Source organism: Camelina sativa, chromosome 16 (assembly GCF_000633955.1).
Source record: "Camelina sativa cultivar DH55 chromosome 16, Cs, whole genome shotgun sequence".
Taxonomy (NCBI): Eukaryota; Viridiplantae; Streptophyta; class Magnoliopsida; order Brassicales; family Brassicaceae; genus Camelina; species Camelina sativa.
This window is the reverse complement of record NC_025700.1, coordinates 15,601,321-15,620,703: the sequence shown is the minus strand read 5'-3', so window position 1 is coordinate 15,620,703 and position 19,383 is coordinate 15,601,321. Positions and strand designations below refer to the sequence as shown.

Sequence of the window (19,383 nt, the reverse complement as noted above, 5' to 3'; positions counted from 1 at the left end):
AGATATCTTATAAGAAGTGTCAACGATTTGAGCTTCCAACACATCCAAAACCTCGTCCACTTCCTTTAACTCAGACTCCAATATACCGCATAACAGATCAAATGTCAAAGCCTTTTCAAAAGATGCAGAAGAAGAATCAGGTGTCCCCATGCCTTCAAGATCATTATCCCATGCCAAAAGATGCATAAGAAGAACATGCAGGTTCAGAAGCTTTTCACAAGTATAAGCCGAGTCTATCTCTAGTTTTGTCAACATCCTTAACATCTCTTGCTCCTCCTCACTCCTAGTAGAAAAATGCTCCTCCCGAATTATTTCCTCCATTCTAGGCTTAAAAATTCAAAATCAAGTTAAGTTAAGACCCTCTCTTTCACTACAATGACCTCGAGTTCTAATCCTAGCACTAGTCATAGACTCATAGCTCAAGTCTTCTGTATGAAACAAATCAAATAATTGAAAATGCTATCCCAGAAACACATAATAGAATGTGGAACCAAATCAAAGAGCCTACTTTGTCACAAAACCTAATTAGCAAAGAGAACTCAGCTTGAGAAGTAAAGTATTCTACATCCACTTGTCAAGAAAAGACCAAATAAGCCAAGTCAGTTAGTGTTACATACTTGTGAAAAGACCTCAGCATTTCAAAGAGATCCACCCTAACAAATATTACTAATTTTAGCAGTTTACTACAGCTAAGATTCAAACTTTACAATGAAAGCAGAACCAAAAGATCAAAATTCAACAAGCCAGACAAAAAAAGGTAACAGACAAAACAGAGAGTTTCAAGATCGAACAGGATCTGGAAATATCAAAATCCTTACCGATCAAAATCTGTAACACGAGCCAAACAAAATAGAAAGAGAGAGAGAGCCTTTACTCCGTCAACGAACTTCAATTTTTGTTTGTTTTTCAACTGTGGTCACGGTGTTTCCTTCCTGGCGTCAGGAAAATGTAGCTAAAATGCGCAGATGCTGTTTTACAAGTCAGCCAACGATAAAGAAAGAGCGCGCATGTTAGTGTTCTTTGCGTACGTTAGCAGGAGTGCTATGTTGTTGTTGACGTTGAATTATTGGTATAAAGGAGAAGGAGAAGGAGAAGAAGAAACGGCTCTCTCTTATTGGTTACAGCTATAAAAAGGCCTTACAAAAATTTGTCTCCTCTACTCTCGTGATAACTATAACACACTTTGAGATGTAATATAGTTAGACAATCAATGTAATAATAATGTTTCAAAATTTAAAAAACAAAATTTTGATTTTGCATATTTTTGTGTTTAATGTGTAGATAATAATATCATGATACACTCACATTTAAGATAATGATTTTATTTACTACTAGTATAAATTAGTGATATTTTGTATTTAATTACAAATTCAAATTATTAATCTTTTTTGTTAGTATACAATTGTATTCTCAAAGTTAGACCATCCACAATGGCGTGGATTTGGCCCGTCCCCAATATTTATTGGATTTAAATTTAAATGAAAAAAGCCCAATATCTGAAAAACGGTTCTTATTTGGGGACGTTTTTTTACCGTCCTCTTCGCCACGTGTAGCCGTGTGATTTGTTCTCGAATAAGCTAGGTCTAAAAAAAATGTATTCGGGAGACAAAATCATCCCGAGTTCTTTCTTCTCCCTCTTGACGGCGACCACGAAGGCGATTCGATCCTCCACGACGTTCTGTTCTTTTCACCGGAAAATCTTGCCAGATTAACGAAGCCGATCTTCTGTCGCATCCGAAGCCGGTCCGATCTTCAATACCTAAGACGTCCAGCGGTTCGATCTTCTCTCCCGAAGCGATCTGTCCCTGTCACCCGAAGCTTGTCCGGCGGTTCGAGCTTCTCTCCCGATGATATCCGTCTAAATAAGGTTAGTCTTCTTCCCACTACATGAGATTTAACCTTGATTGGCGCCGATTATCGAATTAGGGTTAGGGATTTGGGATTATCGAATTAGGGTTAGATAATTAGGGTTTGCGAATTAGGGTAATTGAATTAGGGTTATTCAATTAGGGTTAATTAATTGGGGTTATTGAATTAGGGTTATTGATTTAGGGATATTGAATTAGGGTAAATGATTTAGGTTATGTTTCTTTGGTGTTTTTTTTGTTTTTTTCATTTGTTCGATGGATCGTTATGTCTCTGTGTGAAGATCGAGTTGTGTCTGTGTCGTTTGTCCTTTGCTGTAGTTGTTGATCTTATAAACATGTTTGTGTCTTGGTCAAAATTTTTTTAAAACATTGAGTATCGTTAAACTTTGGTTTTTTTTTCTTAAATGTTAAAGGATCATCATCTTTGTGTCTCGGTCTATTTTTTTAACATTGAGATAGGTTAAATTTTTTTTTATCAAGGTTTTCAATTTGGTGATTGTTGTGTCATTGGTATGGTTGGTAAAATGTTTTTGACATTGATTTTGATACAACTTTTGGTTGATTAAGATAGTCATTGTCATTCGTATGATTTTTGGATAAATTTTTTTAACAATGTCATTCGTATGATGTCTCGCATTGATTCGTATGGTTGTGTTTTTTTTTAGGTTTCTCATTTGGTAGTTGTAATGTTTACTTGTAATAAATTGGTAGCATTGTTGTGTAGTTGGTTGTATTTAATTTTAGTGTTGTTTGTTCATAGTTTCTTGTTTAATTTGGTAGTTGTAATGTGTACTTGTCATAAATTGTGATTAGACATTTGTTGTTTGGTCTTTAAGTTTTGATAGTTATTGCAAGTAAGGTTTTAAACCATAAATCTCTTTCATTTATCTTCCCTTTCTCACTTGTAAATGATATTCACTTCTCTTCTATACTCGCATCTCTTATCTTCGCATTCCTTCTCTTCTATACCCGCTTCTAATCTCTGCTTTTCTCTTCTCTTCTCTTCGCATTGATCATCTTCTATACCCGCTTCTCTTCTCTGCTCTTATCTTCTCTTCTCCTCGCATTCCTTCTCTTCCTTATCCGTTTCTTCCTATGGATTCTAATAATCCCTTCTTTCAGTCTTCTTCTTACTTCAACTTGCTTAACAGTCAAGAAGAAGGTGGTTTAAATGATAACTTTCATTGGGAAAGTTATCCACCTTCTGGACAGAGCTCACAACCTTCTCCTCACAGCTCCCAACCTTCTCCTCACAGCTCCCAACCTTCTCCTCACAGCTCGCAAGAAACACCAAAAGAGCGCAAGGAGAGAAAGACATGGACACCTGCTGATGATGAAGTCTTGATCTCCGCATGGCTCAACACTTCAAAAGATCCCATCGTTGCAAATCAACAAAAGGGAGGAAGCTTCTGGAGCAGGATTCAAAAATACTATTGTGACACTCCTCACGCTAGAAACGGTGGGGAACAGATGCTGGTGACACATTGCAAGCAGCGTTGGCACAAGATAAATGACCATACTAACAAGTTCTGTGCCGCATTCGCAGCTGCGGAGAGACAGAACAGCTCTGGTCATTCTGAAAATGATATCATGAAGAATGCACATGATATCTACTTCGCTGCCCATAACAAGAGATTCAACCTTGAACATTGTTGGTTTCGTTTAAGGTTTGAGCAGAAATTTCTATCCCTTAACACTATTAACACGACCCCAGCTCAGCCTGCAACAAAGAGGAAACAAGCTGGTGAAGGTTCGCAGTCATCAAGCTGCAGTGTTGAGGAGTCTGAGAAGAGGCCAGAAGGGATCAAGGCTGCCAAGGCGAAGAGGAACAATGCTCAGTCCACAAACGTGAAGACTCTTGCTGAGTATAAGAGCATGTGGGATGTCAAGAAAGAGGAATTAGCTGAAAAGGAGAAACTACAGAAGCTGGCCATCCTAGACACTCTCCTAGCCAAAAAAGAACCCTTGAGTGCGAGTGAAGAAATCATCATGAACAAGATAGTGTCCCAGTATTTCTGATATTATAGAATGTGTTTGTTGTTTGTTTTTCTTGCTTAGTACTCGGCTTATGTATTTGATTTGTATTCCCTGGTTGTTTGATTTGTATTTCCTGTTTAAGTATTTCTTGCTCAGTTGTGTATTTCTTGTTTCAATCTAAATTAATATAAGTCTATTTTAGTACTCGGCTATTGTAATTTCTAGTAACTCGGCTATTGTATAAACTAACTTAATCAGATTGTGTATTGTTGTACTAAGTCTAATCTGCTTCTTCTTGTTTATCTTCAGGTTACGTAAGACATGGGCCACGACTATAGCTATTCCCAGCCTTCTTCATCTGATCTGGCTGATAAGTACTCAGAGGACACTGCGGATAGAGAGCTAGATGCATTGATTCGTATGGATGAAGCAGAGTCTAGGCAATACCCACCTCAACCGGAGGTGGAGCATGGATTCCCGAAGGAATGTTATTGTGGTGCGAAGCCTTTTTTAACCAACTGCTACAACAGAAGGTATGTGATGAAGTATAAGTTTAAATAAAGTATAAGTGTAAGTTTCGTATACGTACTAACTCCTTATTTATTGCAGGTTCTTCACATGTCCAAATGTCGATGATGGTGAGATGCATATTCACAAGTGGTGGGATGTGGCTGTAATGGAGGAGTTGAGGGACAGTGATAGACGATATGAAGTGATGGCTGAGAAGGTAGATTACTTAACCTTGTTCAATGATGAGAGTAACGCAACTGAACAGAAACTGGTAAGGTTGGAGAATGTAGTTAATGAGATATGTAAGGAAAATAAGTTAAGAAAATTTACTGATTTGCTGGTTGTAGGTGTAATCATCATTTTCACATGTATTTTGTTCATGTTGGTGTAATGATTTACACGGGTACTTGTTGTTTTCTTATCATGTATGTTGTTTTGTTTTGGTCTCTCACGGGTATTACATGTATTTTGACTACGGACGTGTTGGTCTCTGTCACGGGTACTTGTTGTTGGTGTAATCATGTATGTTCTTTTGTTTTGGTCTCTCACGGGTTACAAACTGGAACTCCACTATATATATGATAACTCACACCAAACACGACCAAACCAACAACACAAGTCATTTCTTTATCTTCCTTTCTTCATAACCAAAGTAGCAACTCATTTCATCAAATAAGATCAAAGCAACAAAATACTCTCGCTCTCTTCCTTTAACTTCCATTCTCTTCTTCTCTCTTTAATACAAAGTCATTTCTTCATTTCTTTTCCTTTCTCTTGAAATGGGATCATCTTCAAACCATTATCATTACCATGGAGATGATGATCACTATCACTACCAAGCAGATGATAGTGATCATTTTGATGCTTATTTAGAAAATATTTATGATGTCTCCCAAAATATCCCCGAACCAAACCAGCCACAAGAAAGGATTTTTATCGAGCGAAACCGGGAAGAAGGCCACAATAATCTTTGGAATGATTATTTTAGTGACACTCCCACATATCCAGAATATTTATTCCGGCAACGGTTTCGCATGCACAAGCCACTGTTCATGCGAATTGTGCAACGTCTCTCTACCGAAATCCAATATTTCCGCCAAAGCCAGGATGCAACCGGACGTGCTGGTCTTTCACCTATACAAAAATGTACTGCAGCAATTCGTCAATTGGCATATGGTACTTCGTCTGACAGTGTTGACGAGTATGTCCGAATTGGTGCTTCGACAGCTCGAGAATGTTTGCACGAATTTACCGCCGGCATCATCCAAGTGTTTGGAGATGAATACTTAAGACGTCCTACACAGGAGGATCTACAAAGACTACTCTTTCAGAATGAACAGCGTGGATTTCCCGGGATGATTGGTAGCATTGACTGTATGCATTGGGGGTGGAAGAATTGTCCCACGGCTTGGAAAGGCATGTATTCACGGTCAACCGGAAAACCTACAATTGTGTTGGAAGCAGTAGCTTCGTATGACCTCTGGATATGGCATGCCTTTTTTGGAGCTCCAGGTACTATGAACGATCTTAATATTCTTGATCGATCTAATGTTTTTGATGACATAATAACCGGTCAAGCTCCGGAAGTCAACTTTGTTGTCAACGGAAGGGAGTACAACTTGGCGTACTATCTCACTGATGGTATTTATCCAAATTGGGCAACTTTTATTCAATCAATCCGACTTCCACAAGGTAGGAAAAAATCTCTCTTTTCTAAAAAACAAGAAGCTGTTAGGAAAGATGTTGAGCGTGCCTTTGGAGTCTTGCAAGCTAGATTCGCCGTTATTAAAAATCCGTCTCGTTTATGGGATAAAAACAAAATGGCAAATGTAATAAGATCATGCATAATACTCCATAATATGATTGTCGAAGACGAACGACATACATACAGTTACCGAAACATTATTTCTGAATTTCAACACGGAGAACATGTGGATCAAACATTTACCGTTGGTGCCGCCGGTGTGGGTTCAAATATCAGCAGTACGATTACTCGTCAAACAAGACTTCGGGATAAACAAGCTCATGATCAACTAAAACATGATTTGATTGAGCATATTTGGACAAACTTTGGACATCTTCCGGATAATGAAGTTTGATTTTAAAATTTCTATGAGTTGAATAAAATGTTTGTTTTGGTTTTGATGTTTTTATGTTATATTTTTAATGTTATTAATTTCTAAATTGTATGTTTTTGTATTTTCTTTCTTTAAATAATTAATCTTTAAACTTTCAAAATAATATTATTTTATTTGGGGGACCAAACCCAAATACACACCAATGCTCCTACTAAAAATAAGAAACCCTCAAAATATTAGTATTAAATGTGGGGGACCAAAAAAAGTCCCACACCATTGTGGATGGTCTTAGTAGTACAATTTATTATTGAATGGCATGTGTCTACCGGCGATGGTTTATTTTTTAAAAAATTGATGACATGTATCTACTACTCTAATTCAATTTTGTGACAGGTGATGATTAGATATGCGGAACTAATGTATGCGATTGGGATTAAATTGTTCGTGGTCAGGTCAACATATGGTTGAGACATAAACTAATTGTGAATTTGTAGAGTAGAGTAGAGGACATGACGTAGTTGCTTTGTTTATATGATGGTTCGATTGTGTATGTTAATATATATGGTGAATATTACGAGGGTAATTGTGATTGGCTCGTGACCATGTATGGGAATCGCGAACGTATGTATAGAAAGCGTTTTATTGTTTACAAGATGTGATTAACATGTGTTGAAAACTTGAAATAGAACGCAAGATATATAGTTTGTAATATATATTGAAAAAAACGATCGTCTCACTCACACTAACCATTAGTAGTTGTTCAAGCCTTGTTTATAGTGCAGGTTAAGACACTCGAGGTAAAGAATCTATGCATGCGAGATTACATGATTATCAAGACGTGTCAAAGGTTTGACTTCAGAAATCTGTGTTTTGAATTGTGTTACCATTTAAGAAAAAGGTTATCTTACTAGATTAAATTTTATTTATCTCCAAGTTGATAACGTGATCCTACAACCATTTTTAAAGCATGTTAAAATAAACTTGGGTCTTATTTTGTAAGATATTTTAATTATTTGGCAAAAAATTTGGTTGTATACGGTATACCTAACAAAAATTGTTCTACGTACAGCATTTTTATGTTCCAAGTGCTCTACAATTATTATAAACTTACCGATAATATATTTGATGTAAAGTTTGTAATCGTGTTTGTAATAACTGATCTTCGTCATATGTAAACTTTATTACAAGTGTTACTACTTACTTTTTTTGTTTTTTTGTTCTTTGTCATCTGGTATTCACTACAAGAAAACAGCGTAAAACCGATACGCATATCCGTCAGTTTTCTGTCGGAAACGACGATTACCGACAAATTACAGACGTAAATGTCCGTCGGTTCTAGAACGTCAGAAAAAATAATTCGTCGGAAATCTGTCGAAAATTACCGACTGATTTCCGACAAGACAAATACCAACGGATAACCGACAAACATGTTGAGTCGGTAAACCGTCGGTAAATATCGACAGATTTCCGGTGGATATCTTACCGACGGATTTTGTACCGACGGTTTCCGACAGGATTATACCGACGGGTTTCCGACAGCATTATACCGACGGGTTTCCGACGGAATATTTACCAGCGGGTTTCCGATAGCACGAATACCGACGGATTTTCCAACGGTTTCACGATTGATTTTCGTAAACCTCCGTCATTTCCGACAGAATACCGACGGAATGTTTCGAAAAAATCCATCGTTTCCGACAGATTACCGACCGATTTCTTCGAAAAAGTCCGTCATTTCCGACTGATTACCGACTGATGTATTTTTTGTATTTTTTTTTAAATTGCATAATTATTCAAATTTTAATACTAAATTTTTTGTTAAAATAGAAATGCTTATATATTAATATTTAAAAATTTTAGGGAAATATTATTTCGTACAAACATGGAAAATGTTCTAAAAACCGAAAACATAAATATTTTACAAAATAAAGCTAGAATTCAGAAATCTAAAAGGCAGAATGTCTTGCCCGCATTTCGCTCATGAACGCTGCTAGATCCTCATCCCTCTTCTTATTCTCCTCGTCCCTTCTTTTGTTCTCCGCTTTTTGTTCTTCCATTTCCTTTTCCAATGCTGCAATCTGAGCATCCTTCTCTTGCAGAGCTTGTTGGAACTCTTGTGTGGGAGCAAATGAGTAACCCGTTGATTGAGAAAACGAGCTTTGTTGGGAGAGATTTCCAAGTCCAAAAATCCGTCCCTTGTTTTTTTCAGTTTCCTACACATTCATTTTAAAAATTATTCAAACATTTTAAAACAAAACAAAGTAAAATCAAATTTTTTAAAAAAACAAATATTACCTCATAAAAAATTTCGTTTAATTTCTCTCTTCCAAGTTCAACAGTAGACTCCGATCCTTCAGAAGATTGTTGGGAACTGATTATCTCCTCTTGCCGCCTCCTCGAACTCTCAACAACCAGCTTAGCTCTACCATCTTGTATTTGTTTGGTCTTTTTGTTGGTATGCATATCCTCCATCAAAGTAATATGGTCTGGTACCACACCATCCCTAATAGTCTAAAAGAAGTATTTTAATTATATAAAGATTGTCTTATTAATGATAAAAAATAACAATTATACGAAATCTTAAAACTTACAAGTTGGCGTTGTCGGGTATAGGCGCTAACTGGACCATTGTTGTGGGTTGCCATGCCCAACCCGCCACGGTCGCTCCTTCTATTCTGAGAATATTTTGAGGAAAGTGAAACTGTATTTACTTCACCCCAATATTGAATCAAACCTTGGAAGAGATCATCGCTCAACCCTTTTGGCACCTTTCCTTTCTTCCACTTTTGCTTCCACTCATTCAACATCTTAGAATATTGTCTAGCAGCCGCCTTCTTAAACTCTTTTCGAACGTTGTTGGTGATATCCGCCTTCTTAAACTCTAGCAGTCGCCTTCTTAGAATATTGTCTAGCAGCCGCCTTCTTAAACTCCAGAGTTTTAGTTTAATTAAAGAACATAAATGATTGTTTTACCAAAAACACAAAAATTAGTTTTTTCCAAAAATAACAGTATTAGTTTTTTTCCAAAATCATTTTTAGTTTTTTTCTTCAAAAACTAAATTAACACATAATTTATAACATTAACACATATTTTACAATAATAACAAATAACTAAACTTTCAACCAAAACAAAAAATTTCTAGAAAAAAAAACAAGATAAAACAATTAAACAAAAACCAAATCATAAAAAAAAAACGAAATCTAACACCCTAACAAAAACAAAAACGAAATCCAATTCATCATTCATCAAATCACAGTCTAACAAATCACACTCTAACAAATCTAACACTCTAAATCTTCAAATTAATCTAAAGCCAAATCTTCATAAAATCTAATAAATATACCATAATCCTAAAAAACTAACAAAAATTAAGGAAATATGACAAAAAATGAGAGAACTTACGCCATTCTTTAAAGAGAGCCGCCGGAGTAGATCCGCCGGAGTAGAGACAGCCGCCGGAGTAGAGAAATCCACCGAAGTAGAGAAATCCGCCGGAGGGAAGAAAGCCGCCGGAATAGCAGCTGGTTTGGACGCCGGAAGTCGCCGGATTGGAAGCCGATTCTTTGCCGGAATTTTGGTTGCGAGAGCGAGAGAGAGGATTTGAGAAGTTGGCGTTATGTCGACGAGTGCGAGAAAGAAGATGAAATGACTTAGGTTTTATCGATGTTACCGACGGAAATACCGACAGAACATCCGTCGGAATTCAATAAAAAATTTAATTCTCCGCGATACCGAAAATTTAATTGTATTTCGTTCCCGGAGTGAAATTTCGCAATTCGTCGGTAATCCGTCAGAAAAACCGACGGATTACCGACAGAATACTTTTCCGACGGTGTTCTGACTATTTACCGACGCATTAGATATTAAAACCCTTAATCAAGAGACCTCTATGGATGATTTGGACCGGGAACCAAAATCGAAAGGAAAAGAAACTCTCGACGCATGCACAAAGATGGTGGTAAGTTATAAGGTGTTACGATTACTGGCCACAACGAATATTGTCTTCCATGCTTTCCAAATGGGTTGAAACCATCTGTAGATAATCCTAGGTACACGTTTCGTCGCTCATACGCAAAATCCGGATACACAGATTGGAAATGCCTCCATGCTTCCGCATCTGAAGGATGCGTAATCTCTCCGTTTGATCTATGTTCTGCGTGCCATCTCATTGGACCTGCCGTACGCTCAGATTGATATAATCGCTTCAACCTTTCCGTGATCGGTAAATACCACATCCTCTTATATGGAACTGGAACCCTACCGATTCTATCCTGATATCTTGGTTTTTGACAAAATCGACACCTTGTCCTATCTTCGTCTTCTCTCCAATAGATCATGCAATTATCTTCGCATACATCTATCATTTGATAAGGCAAACCAAGACCGGCGACCAATTTCTGAATCTCGTAATATGTACCTGGAAAATGATTATCTTCCGGCAAAATGTCTTTCACAAAATCAGTTATCGCATCCACACATTCCTCAGCCAAATTATAGTCCGTCTTTATGGTCATCAATCTGCTTGCAGATGACAAAGCGGAATGACCGTCCCTACAACCTCCGTATAACGGCTGCTTAGCTGCGTCCAACATAGAAAAAAACTTGTGTGCCTCTGCATTAGGCTCCTCTAAACTATCAACATTTTGACCCATCGATTGCATATTTTCCCTATATGCATCATTCACCATCTCAAGAGAACCCACACAATAATCTACTTCTGTTCTAGGTTCCTCTACTCTATCAACAATATATGGTTCCCTAGAACTATTGTACTCTGGTCTTTCACCATGGAGAAACCAAATCTTGTAACCCGGCATAAAACCATTGGAATAAAGATGACCCCATACTAAATCAATCCTAATATTGTGAGAATTCTGACAAATCGAACATGGACATTTCAACTTACGGGTTTTAGAGCAATCGGTTGTTGACAAGCCAATTCCATAAATTCACCAACACCACGAGCTTACTCATCATTCAATAAATTTGATTCTGGATCGAGCATCGGTCCGTCCATCCACGATCGAAAATAAGAAGAAGAAGACATTTTACGTATGTTTTTTTTTGAAAAAATGAGTGAGAACATGAGACAAAGCGATTTGTTTATATAGAATGGTTTCCGTCGGTAATCCATCAGTAATCCGTCGGTAAATTTTGAAACTGCAACGGTCATAAAACGGCTATAAGAACGGATACTTTGGGTCGTCGGAAATCTGTCAGTAATTCGAAAAATGTAAAATGGACATATTTTCCGACGGATATTACTGACGGACTATATCCGTCGGAAATCCGTCGGAAAAAGTGACGGTTTTCCGACGGATAAAGTCTGTCGGTAACTTACCGACAAAAAAACCGACGAAATCATTCGGTGTTAGATAACTGTCGGAAATCTGTCGGTAATTTCTGACAGACAAATTTCCGTCAGTGCGTCCGTCGGAAATTACCCTGTTTTCTTGTAGTGCTAAATTAAAATATATAACGACTAACGAGTGTTGCTTAAAAACTGATAAAAACTACCATTTTCTTGTCGTCAAACAAAATTTTGTAATATTAATGTATTTTCATATGCTAAGAAGTCCAAAATAATATTTAACTAAAATGGGAAGAGTATTATTACACATGTGGTGATGATGGGTGATTTAGTTAGTAAAATCAACTAAGCTCAAATAATTTCGAGCTCTTCAGTTATGTATAATTAAAAAAGAAAAAAGTGACTAGGTACATAGTGGCAATAATTTATCAAGTAATATTAAGAAGTTAATAATGCAGCATATGCTTAAACTATGGCTTCAAAAAGTAAAACAAAAAACATAAAATTAAACTACGGTTAAATAATATAGGGAATAAAAAAATAGAAAAAGAGAAGATAAAGTGAAGGTGTGGGCTGGAGAGTTCAATTATTATAAGGTTTAATTTCTTATAGGTCTTTGGAAATTGCAAGTCCCAAGGCCAACTAATAATGACCTCGATCTTTGCGCTAACCGGACCGTCCATCTACTACTCTTCCTTTATTTTATTTAAAATCATTTCTTTCTTACTAGTTGTTAATACCTTTACACTTGTCCATGACCATATTTAACAAATAATTTTTGTGTTAGGCGAAAAAAAAAAAGTAATTTGCGTCAATAATCATTTACCTAGTTAATAAAGTATACCAAGTTGTTATAGTTAAAAACTAAATTTACGTAATTTTGGAAAAAGTTATACCAAGTATGTTTTTTTAAAAAATAAATACCAAATGAATTTTTATTTGGGACAGATCTTGCGTATGCTTTGATCTTTGACCTCATCGCAAGTTAAATAGTAAGAGAATAGCTCACTACTATATATATAATGCACTGAATGAGATTGTCATCACTTCATTGGAATCATACAAAGGAGAGTTATAGAATATGCAAAAATAGGATTCGTAGGCTCAAAGTAATTACTAGGTCTTTTATTGTATTCGTATGACGGTCGATTTTTGTTTTTTAACAATGTAAAACGTAGTGGTTGTCAACAAAAAAAAGGGTATAAAAACAGCTAACGTATTTATTAACGTTTGCTTGAAGTAGTGCTTCCAAATTCTTTAAACACTACGTACTAATGAATCATTTACATTTACACATGCATGGGGTTGTGAAAATGTTGAATCCAACGTCAAGAGATCCAGTGACATTTTTTGACTAAAGTGATTTATGTAAGCAAGTTTGAACATACTCTAAATCTTGCTTAAGATTGCTGATCTATATATGATTTGATTGTTCAAGCCATGCATTTTAGTGATAAATTTCAACTCAAAAGTGTAGTTTGTTGGTGTTGGTGTCGAAGTACTAACCGAGTTAAACCAGAATCGAGACTGGTTAATCAATGAGTAACAAACTAACAATTATTTGTAATCTCGGCTTAATGTTTGTTAAGCTCAATCAAGTGTTAACCGGAAGTTTTGTATTTTGTTTTGTTATGAATTTACATATAATGATATTAAGTATTTTTATGACATTAATAGAAGGTTTTTATTTTTATATTTTTGTGAAATGCCTAAAAATAAGAAACAATTGTAATATATTTCTAGCTAACAAAATCGTAATATAAGACCTCTATCGACCACGAAGATCTCGTAGATTATTTGACTAACCAAGACGTACAAATAAATTTATAATGAAGAAAGAGGTTCTCATCAACTCACAAGTTGTCTATATAAGCTGACAGAATGTATAACACAGCTTGAATATCTAATTAAACTATTCCAAGAGAGAGTAAAAGATCTAACTATTGTCCAATATTGAAATATTCTTTTTCTTATCATCATAGTAGTATTATAGTATAAGTTTGCTATGAATCTTTTAGTAAGTCTTAGCAGTACGGTTTTACAACTAGACTTGAGCTGCAAAAAAATATTCTTCAGCGAAAGCAAGCGGTCAAAAGACACAAAAATAACTTTAAGAAAAATATACTAATAAAATCTCCAACAAATCGTGCATGAAAAATAAAACTATTTTTTTAAGAATTACATATGATTCGGTACAAAATCCAAAACATTGAACATGAAACCAATAATTGCTATGATTATTCGCAAGCATATTAGTATTTTTTTTTTTTCACTATTCAACATTTTTGGCTCACTTATGAAAACAAATTTATTGTTACTACTTACTACTAGTACTTTTATATAAAAAAAACATTTGAATATGGAAACTTGAACTTATTCAACATTGAAACTAGCTAACAAAATCATAAAAGTATGCACATGACTGACTAAAAAAGTTAAAAACAAAAGTGTTGACCAAAAAAAAACGAGTTAAAAAGACAGACTAAAAACAAGTAATGAATATGTTAGCAAGCAAGCATTAAGCTCACAAAAATAATCTTTATTATATTTTTCAATGTGTGATATAGAAATAGAATTGAATGAATGATTACTAATGTCGGTAATATTACTTCAATAAATTCGGAATAAAATTAAAATATTTTTTTATATAATAATGTTATAAAGTACAGGCTTAAGCTAGATGTATTTTTCGGAATTTTTACAAGACAAAACCTAATTCATTAACTATAGAAACAAGAAAATAAATTAAAAACATAAATAAATATAGCGACAACCCCAAAATGAAAGTTGTCACTGTCAGCTGATTGTTAGAACTAGAATAATTACGTGTTAAATTAAAACCCTCTCTTACAGATTTAACTAATTTAATCACTCAATTTTTAAACTAAACCCTCTCTTACACACACAAAAAAAAAAAAAAGGTCTCTGCAAAATTAATAATGCTTGGATACTTTGGCTATGGCGGTGTTTATGTTTAATGATCAAAAAGCTCTGTTTTTTATGCAAGCGTGGGTATAAATCCATTACCTCTCCCTAATTTTTTTTCTCTTCTTCTTCTTCTTCTTCTTCTTCTTCCTTTTTCTTTTTGTTTACTCCGTTTCTAAAAAAAAGCCACTCCTTTGCTTATCTCTCTCTCTCTCTCTCTCTCTGCAGCTGAAGAACAGAGAAAAAAAAAGGTTTTTTTAGTATCTGACCCAAAGGACCCATAAAGCTTTTTCCTTTGTGTTAGAAATTGAGGGATAAAGATTCAAACTTTGTTCAGAAAAAAGTGGCACAGATTCTGAAAACTATGGGTATCTTTTTCTCCCTGACTCTTTTTTTACTTCTGATTATATATATAAGCTTCAATCTGGTTTAGGGTTTTTTTGGAGTTTCGTACGGATAAATCTATTGATTTGGGTTTCTCTTGTTCTTTCATTTGAATCAATTGTATCTACTTGAAGGTGGTGGAGGATTGTGTCTTGTTCACTGTATCTTCAAAGACGAAGTTGAATGGGCTGGTTTGTAGTGGTTGTTGATCTTGGGGGAGGTTCTCTTTTGATTGATTAAGTGGTGTTGTTGTTGTTCATCAAGTTTAGAAGAAGATGGATGTAAGTGAAGAGAAGAGGAATCGTGATAGTAGTAACTATGATTCTGTTGATAATCCAACTGTAGATTGGCAAGTTTCGGGTTCTAATCCGGTCTCTGCTCCGATTGATTCATATACTCAAGAGAATCTGATTTCAGCTTGTCCTTCGTCTTGTTCACCATCTCAGATGATGGATTCATTTGGTCAAACTCTTTGGTATGATCCCACTAGTGTTCAGCAAGCTGTGGGTTATGGTGGTGGTTTTAATGTCCAGAGCAGCAATGGTGGTAATGCTTCGTCTTCTTCTTCTTTTAGGGGTAATATTGATAGATCTCTTGAAATGGGTTGGAACCTGCCTAATTTGTTGCCTCCTAAAGGCAATAATGGTCTTTTCTTGCCGAATGTGAGTAGCTACCTTCCTCCGAGTATGGCTCAGTTCCCGGCTGATTCAGGTTTTATAGAGCGTGCTGCGAGGTTTTCGCTTTTTAGCGGTGGGAATTTTAGTGATATGGTGAATCAACCACTTGGGAATCCTGAGTCGATTGGTTTGTTTCTTCAAGGTGGTGGAACAAGGCAAGGGCAGTGCCAAAGTAATGAACTTAATGTTGGTGGTGGTGAACCTCACAATGATGCGTGTACAGTTGTGAAAGAACCAAATGTTAGATCAAGTGAACAATCTAAACTGAATGTTCCTGGATCCGGGAATGTGTCCGAGGATACTCAGTCTAGTGGTGGTAATGGTCAGAAAGGTGGGGAAACCTCTTCCAAAGGCTTTGACACAAGAAAGAGGAAAAGAAATGGGCAGGTGATGTTTTGAAGTTACTCTTTTATTTTTTTGTTCTCTCTCTGCCTTTATAAAAGTTAACACTCATAACGTTTCTGTTTGTAGAATTCTGAAGCAGCTCAATCGCATAGATCTCAGCAGTCTGAGGAAGAACCAGAGAACAATGGTGATAAAAAGAGGAATAAAGAGCAAAGTCCAAATTCACCTGGAAACAAGACAAACAGTGGGAAACAACAGGGGAAACAAAGTTCTGATCCTCCAAAAGATGGATATATTCATGTGCGAGCACAAAGAGGACAGGCCACAAATAGCCATAGTCTTGCAGAAAGGGTACAAACTATCTTGGAAGTTGAAGTTGAATAGAAGCTATCTCTTCTTGTATTTTCATCTTAATTACTTTGTGATTATACATTAGGAGAGAAAAAATTAGTGAAAGGATGAAGTTTCTTCAAGATCTTGTACCGGGTTGCAACAAGGTAAGGTCTTTTAAGTGTTGATAGTGATGGATATTAAATATGTAAGAACAGAGACAAAGCTAATGCAGAAAAATGAATGTGTGTTTGCAGGTGACTGGGAAGGCAGTTATGCTTGACGAAATCATAAACTACGTACAATCACTACAACGCCAAGTTGAGGTATGAGATTTCCTAATTCTCAATGAAGTGTTACTTTGTGTTTGCTTTTTGTAATCAATTATTTTTCTCATACTCTTTTGCGTAAAACAGTTTTTATCGATGAAACTTGCAACTGTGAACCCACAAATGGACTTTAACCTTGAAGGTCTTCTTGCAAAAGATGTAAGATATTTTTGCAAGTATTTCAACTAATTCTCCTTATCATTTGAATCATCCTACTAAGGTTCTTATAACCTGAATTCTATGCGCAGGCACTTCAGCTACGAGCTGGTTCTTCATCTACAACACCATTCCCCCAAAATATGTCAATGGCTTATCCTCCTCTACCACATGGATTCATGCAACAGACCCTTTCCAGCATCGGACGGACCATAAGTTCACCATTGTCTCCTATAAATGGCGGATTCAAGCGACAGGTATGTATGTATTAGCGGTCTGGAAAATGAACAAATCCGAACTCGTAATCTGATATTGTTGGTAATTGTTTATGCAAAATAGGAAACAACTGGATGGGAGGGTGATTTGCAAAACGTGATCCACATTAACTATGGAGCTGGTGATGTCACACCCGACCCTCAAGCAGCAGCTACAGGTCAAAAGTGAAACCTGTTTTAACTCTTTTTTTCACCAAGTAATAGTAATAGTTTGTTTTGGTAAACCTTCTCTGTAATTTTTTTTCTTGTTACAGCATCTCTTCCAGCTGCAAATATGAAGGTTGAGCCATGATATTTCTTCTTGTTAGATAGAATATGAAGTTATTGTAATCTTTTTATTTATTTATTTAAAGTTACTATGTACTATAATATAAAGATGTTATTAACGAATATGATACTATGACTGCTAGTACTACTACTAAGTGTTTGAGATTAGTGGAAGAACCGAAGAAGAGTAGAAATTGTGAACACTAACAATGCAAAATGATAGTTTTGTATAAGTCATAATAACATTTTAGTTTGCCATCTAATAGACAAGATTATGGTTTGTGCTACAATATGGGTTAGATGTTTTTCTCTACGATCGAAAATTTGTATCATTATATTCAAAAGATAGTTGATGTTATTATAAAAATATAGATATTTATCTCTACTTCACCTTAAATTTCTATTTTGGTTAGATTAATTTTGGCTGAATAGCATTTGATTTTATTAAATATTCGTAATGTAGTGCTTTATAATATTTTGCTTCGTTTTTTGTTAGTTACTTTTTTAATAAAATAGTTATAATTATGTGCGGAACAATATACTTATGAAAATATAATATAATGATAATTATTTAATAAGTTTTAAAAGACAAAATTGTACCATAAAGACCAAATCTGTATATTATTATATCATTTTCTATAAAAATAAGAAAATTTGCGAATTAAGTTGATCTTACAATTGAAAATCTATCAATTAAGTTGATAATACCATTGTAAATAACTATTATGTCATGTAATGGCAAATATCTGAACAAAATGATAAAGTTTAACAACCAATTTTTCAGTATAATCTTTAACATTTTTTATTTTATTCGCTGTATATCCTAATTCATTTTAACTCATCACTTGCGAGCTCTTAAAATTTTCATTCTTTTTTTAATACATAATTTCCTTGAAAGCTTGATTAATAATAAAGTAAATGAGTTAAATTTATAATTCTAATAAATAATGGATGTTTAAAAATTAATAATTAAGTTGAGAAAAAAAATATTAATAGTTAAAACACAACTCTATTAATAGTTAAACATAGAGGAATGGTTTATACTCTTGATGAAATACTTTTTAAATTAGAAACGATCTACTCAAAATTGAACGTTAGTCTTTTGAGAGATACATAAGAAATAAAAATTTGACTCGAAAACCATATTGGAGAAACCCTACTTCTATGTAAAACCTAAAAACTTCTAAATACACTAACCAAAGAACTCTAAGTTAGAATTATCCATGAAACCTTAAAAAATGTCTAGACATATTCACCTGAAAACCCTAATTGTACTTACAGTTTTTACCAATTATTCACCGAAAAATCTTTGTTCAAATATCTCTTTTGTCTCATTCGACCTTTACATGATTAAAAATTGATATTTGTAACCTCCAGAGTAACTAGTTTACCTATAATAAGCATTTTCTTTAATAATATGAAACTACTCAATACAACAAAAAAAACATTGCACATAATTTCACTTTCCCAACTACAATTGCTAGATAAAAATTGGTATATGATATATCATAGTTTTTACGGTTTTTAACCATGATATAAGTGTGTTTTTTGAGTCTTTTCATTTGTTTCTAGGATTGTTTTTGAGTCTTTACAAGTTATTTAGGAATTTGGCACGGAAGGAGCAAAATGGAGCTATTTGGATGACTTTGGAGCATTTTACAGAAGGAAAAGAACTTGGACTTGGATCAGAGTAGCAGCGTCGACCGACACCGAAGGAGCATCGGTCGACGCCCATGTTTATCCGACGAGAGAAAGAAGAAATTGGAAGTTTTACAATTTTACCCAAAGTTTTCCTAAATTACAACACAAGTCCCTGACGTGTTTTAGGACATATAAATAGTGTTTTTGGGTTTTAGAAAACCCTTAAATATTAGTTTAGGAAGTTATTTTCTATCCAGTTTTTGAGAGAGAGATATTGAGAGCTTTTGGGAGAGAAAGAGATCAAAACTG

General features: G+C 35.0%; 2 protein-coding genes and 1 long non-coding RNA gene across 3 annotated transcripts; all 3 read left to right on the top strand.

The window, feature by feature from the left end:
* Positions 2,964-3,887, top strand: LOC104753693 (glutathione S-transferase T3-like). Its single transcript, XM_010475909.1, has one exon. The coding sequence runs from the start codon at positions 2,964-2,966 to the stop codon at positions 3,885-3,887; it is 924 nt and encodes a 307-aa protein (XP_010474211.1).
* LOC104750693 lies at positions 4,286-4,890 on the top strand. The gene is made up of 2 exons (XR_002035993.1): positions 4,286-4,378; positions 4,455-4,890. It is a non-coding gene; the product is annotated as an uncharacterized LOC104750693 (long non-coding RNA).
* On the top strand, positions 14,621-17,634 carry LOC104750692 (transcription factor bHLH49-like). The gene is made up of 9 exons (XM_019237466.1): positions 14,621-15,038; positions 15,189-16,118; positions 16,203-16,428; positions 16,509-16,573; positions 16,664-16,732; positions 16,823-16,894; positions 16,984-17,148; positions 17,231-17,324; positions 17,421-17,634. Exons 2-9 carry the CDS (start codon positions 15,330-15,332, stop codon positions 17,456-17,458), a joined length of 1,518 nt encoding a protein of 505 aa, XP_019093011.1. The 5' UTR covers positions 14,621-15,038; positions 15,189-15,329; the 3' UTR covers positions 17,459-17,634.

Bases quoted from the DNA above. Each gene is read 5' to 3' on its own strand.
- LOC104753693 (XM_010475909.1), top strand. From the start codon at position 2,964: ATGGATTCTAATAATCCCTTCTTTCAGTCTTCTTCTTACTTCAACTTG.
- LOC104750692 (XM_019237466.1), top strand. From the start codon at position 15,330: ATGGATGTAAGTGAAGAGAAGAGGAATCGTGATAGTAGTAACTATGAT. The intron at 16,574-16,663 runs GTAAGGTCTTTT...GTGTGTTTGCAG, and splicing joins TTGTACCGGGTTGCAACAAG to GTGACTGGGAAGGCAGTTAT. The intron at 16,733-16,822 runs GTATGAGATTTC...TGCGTAAAACAG, and splicing joins CACTACAACGCCAAGTTGAG to TTTTTATCGATGAAACTTGC.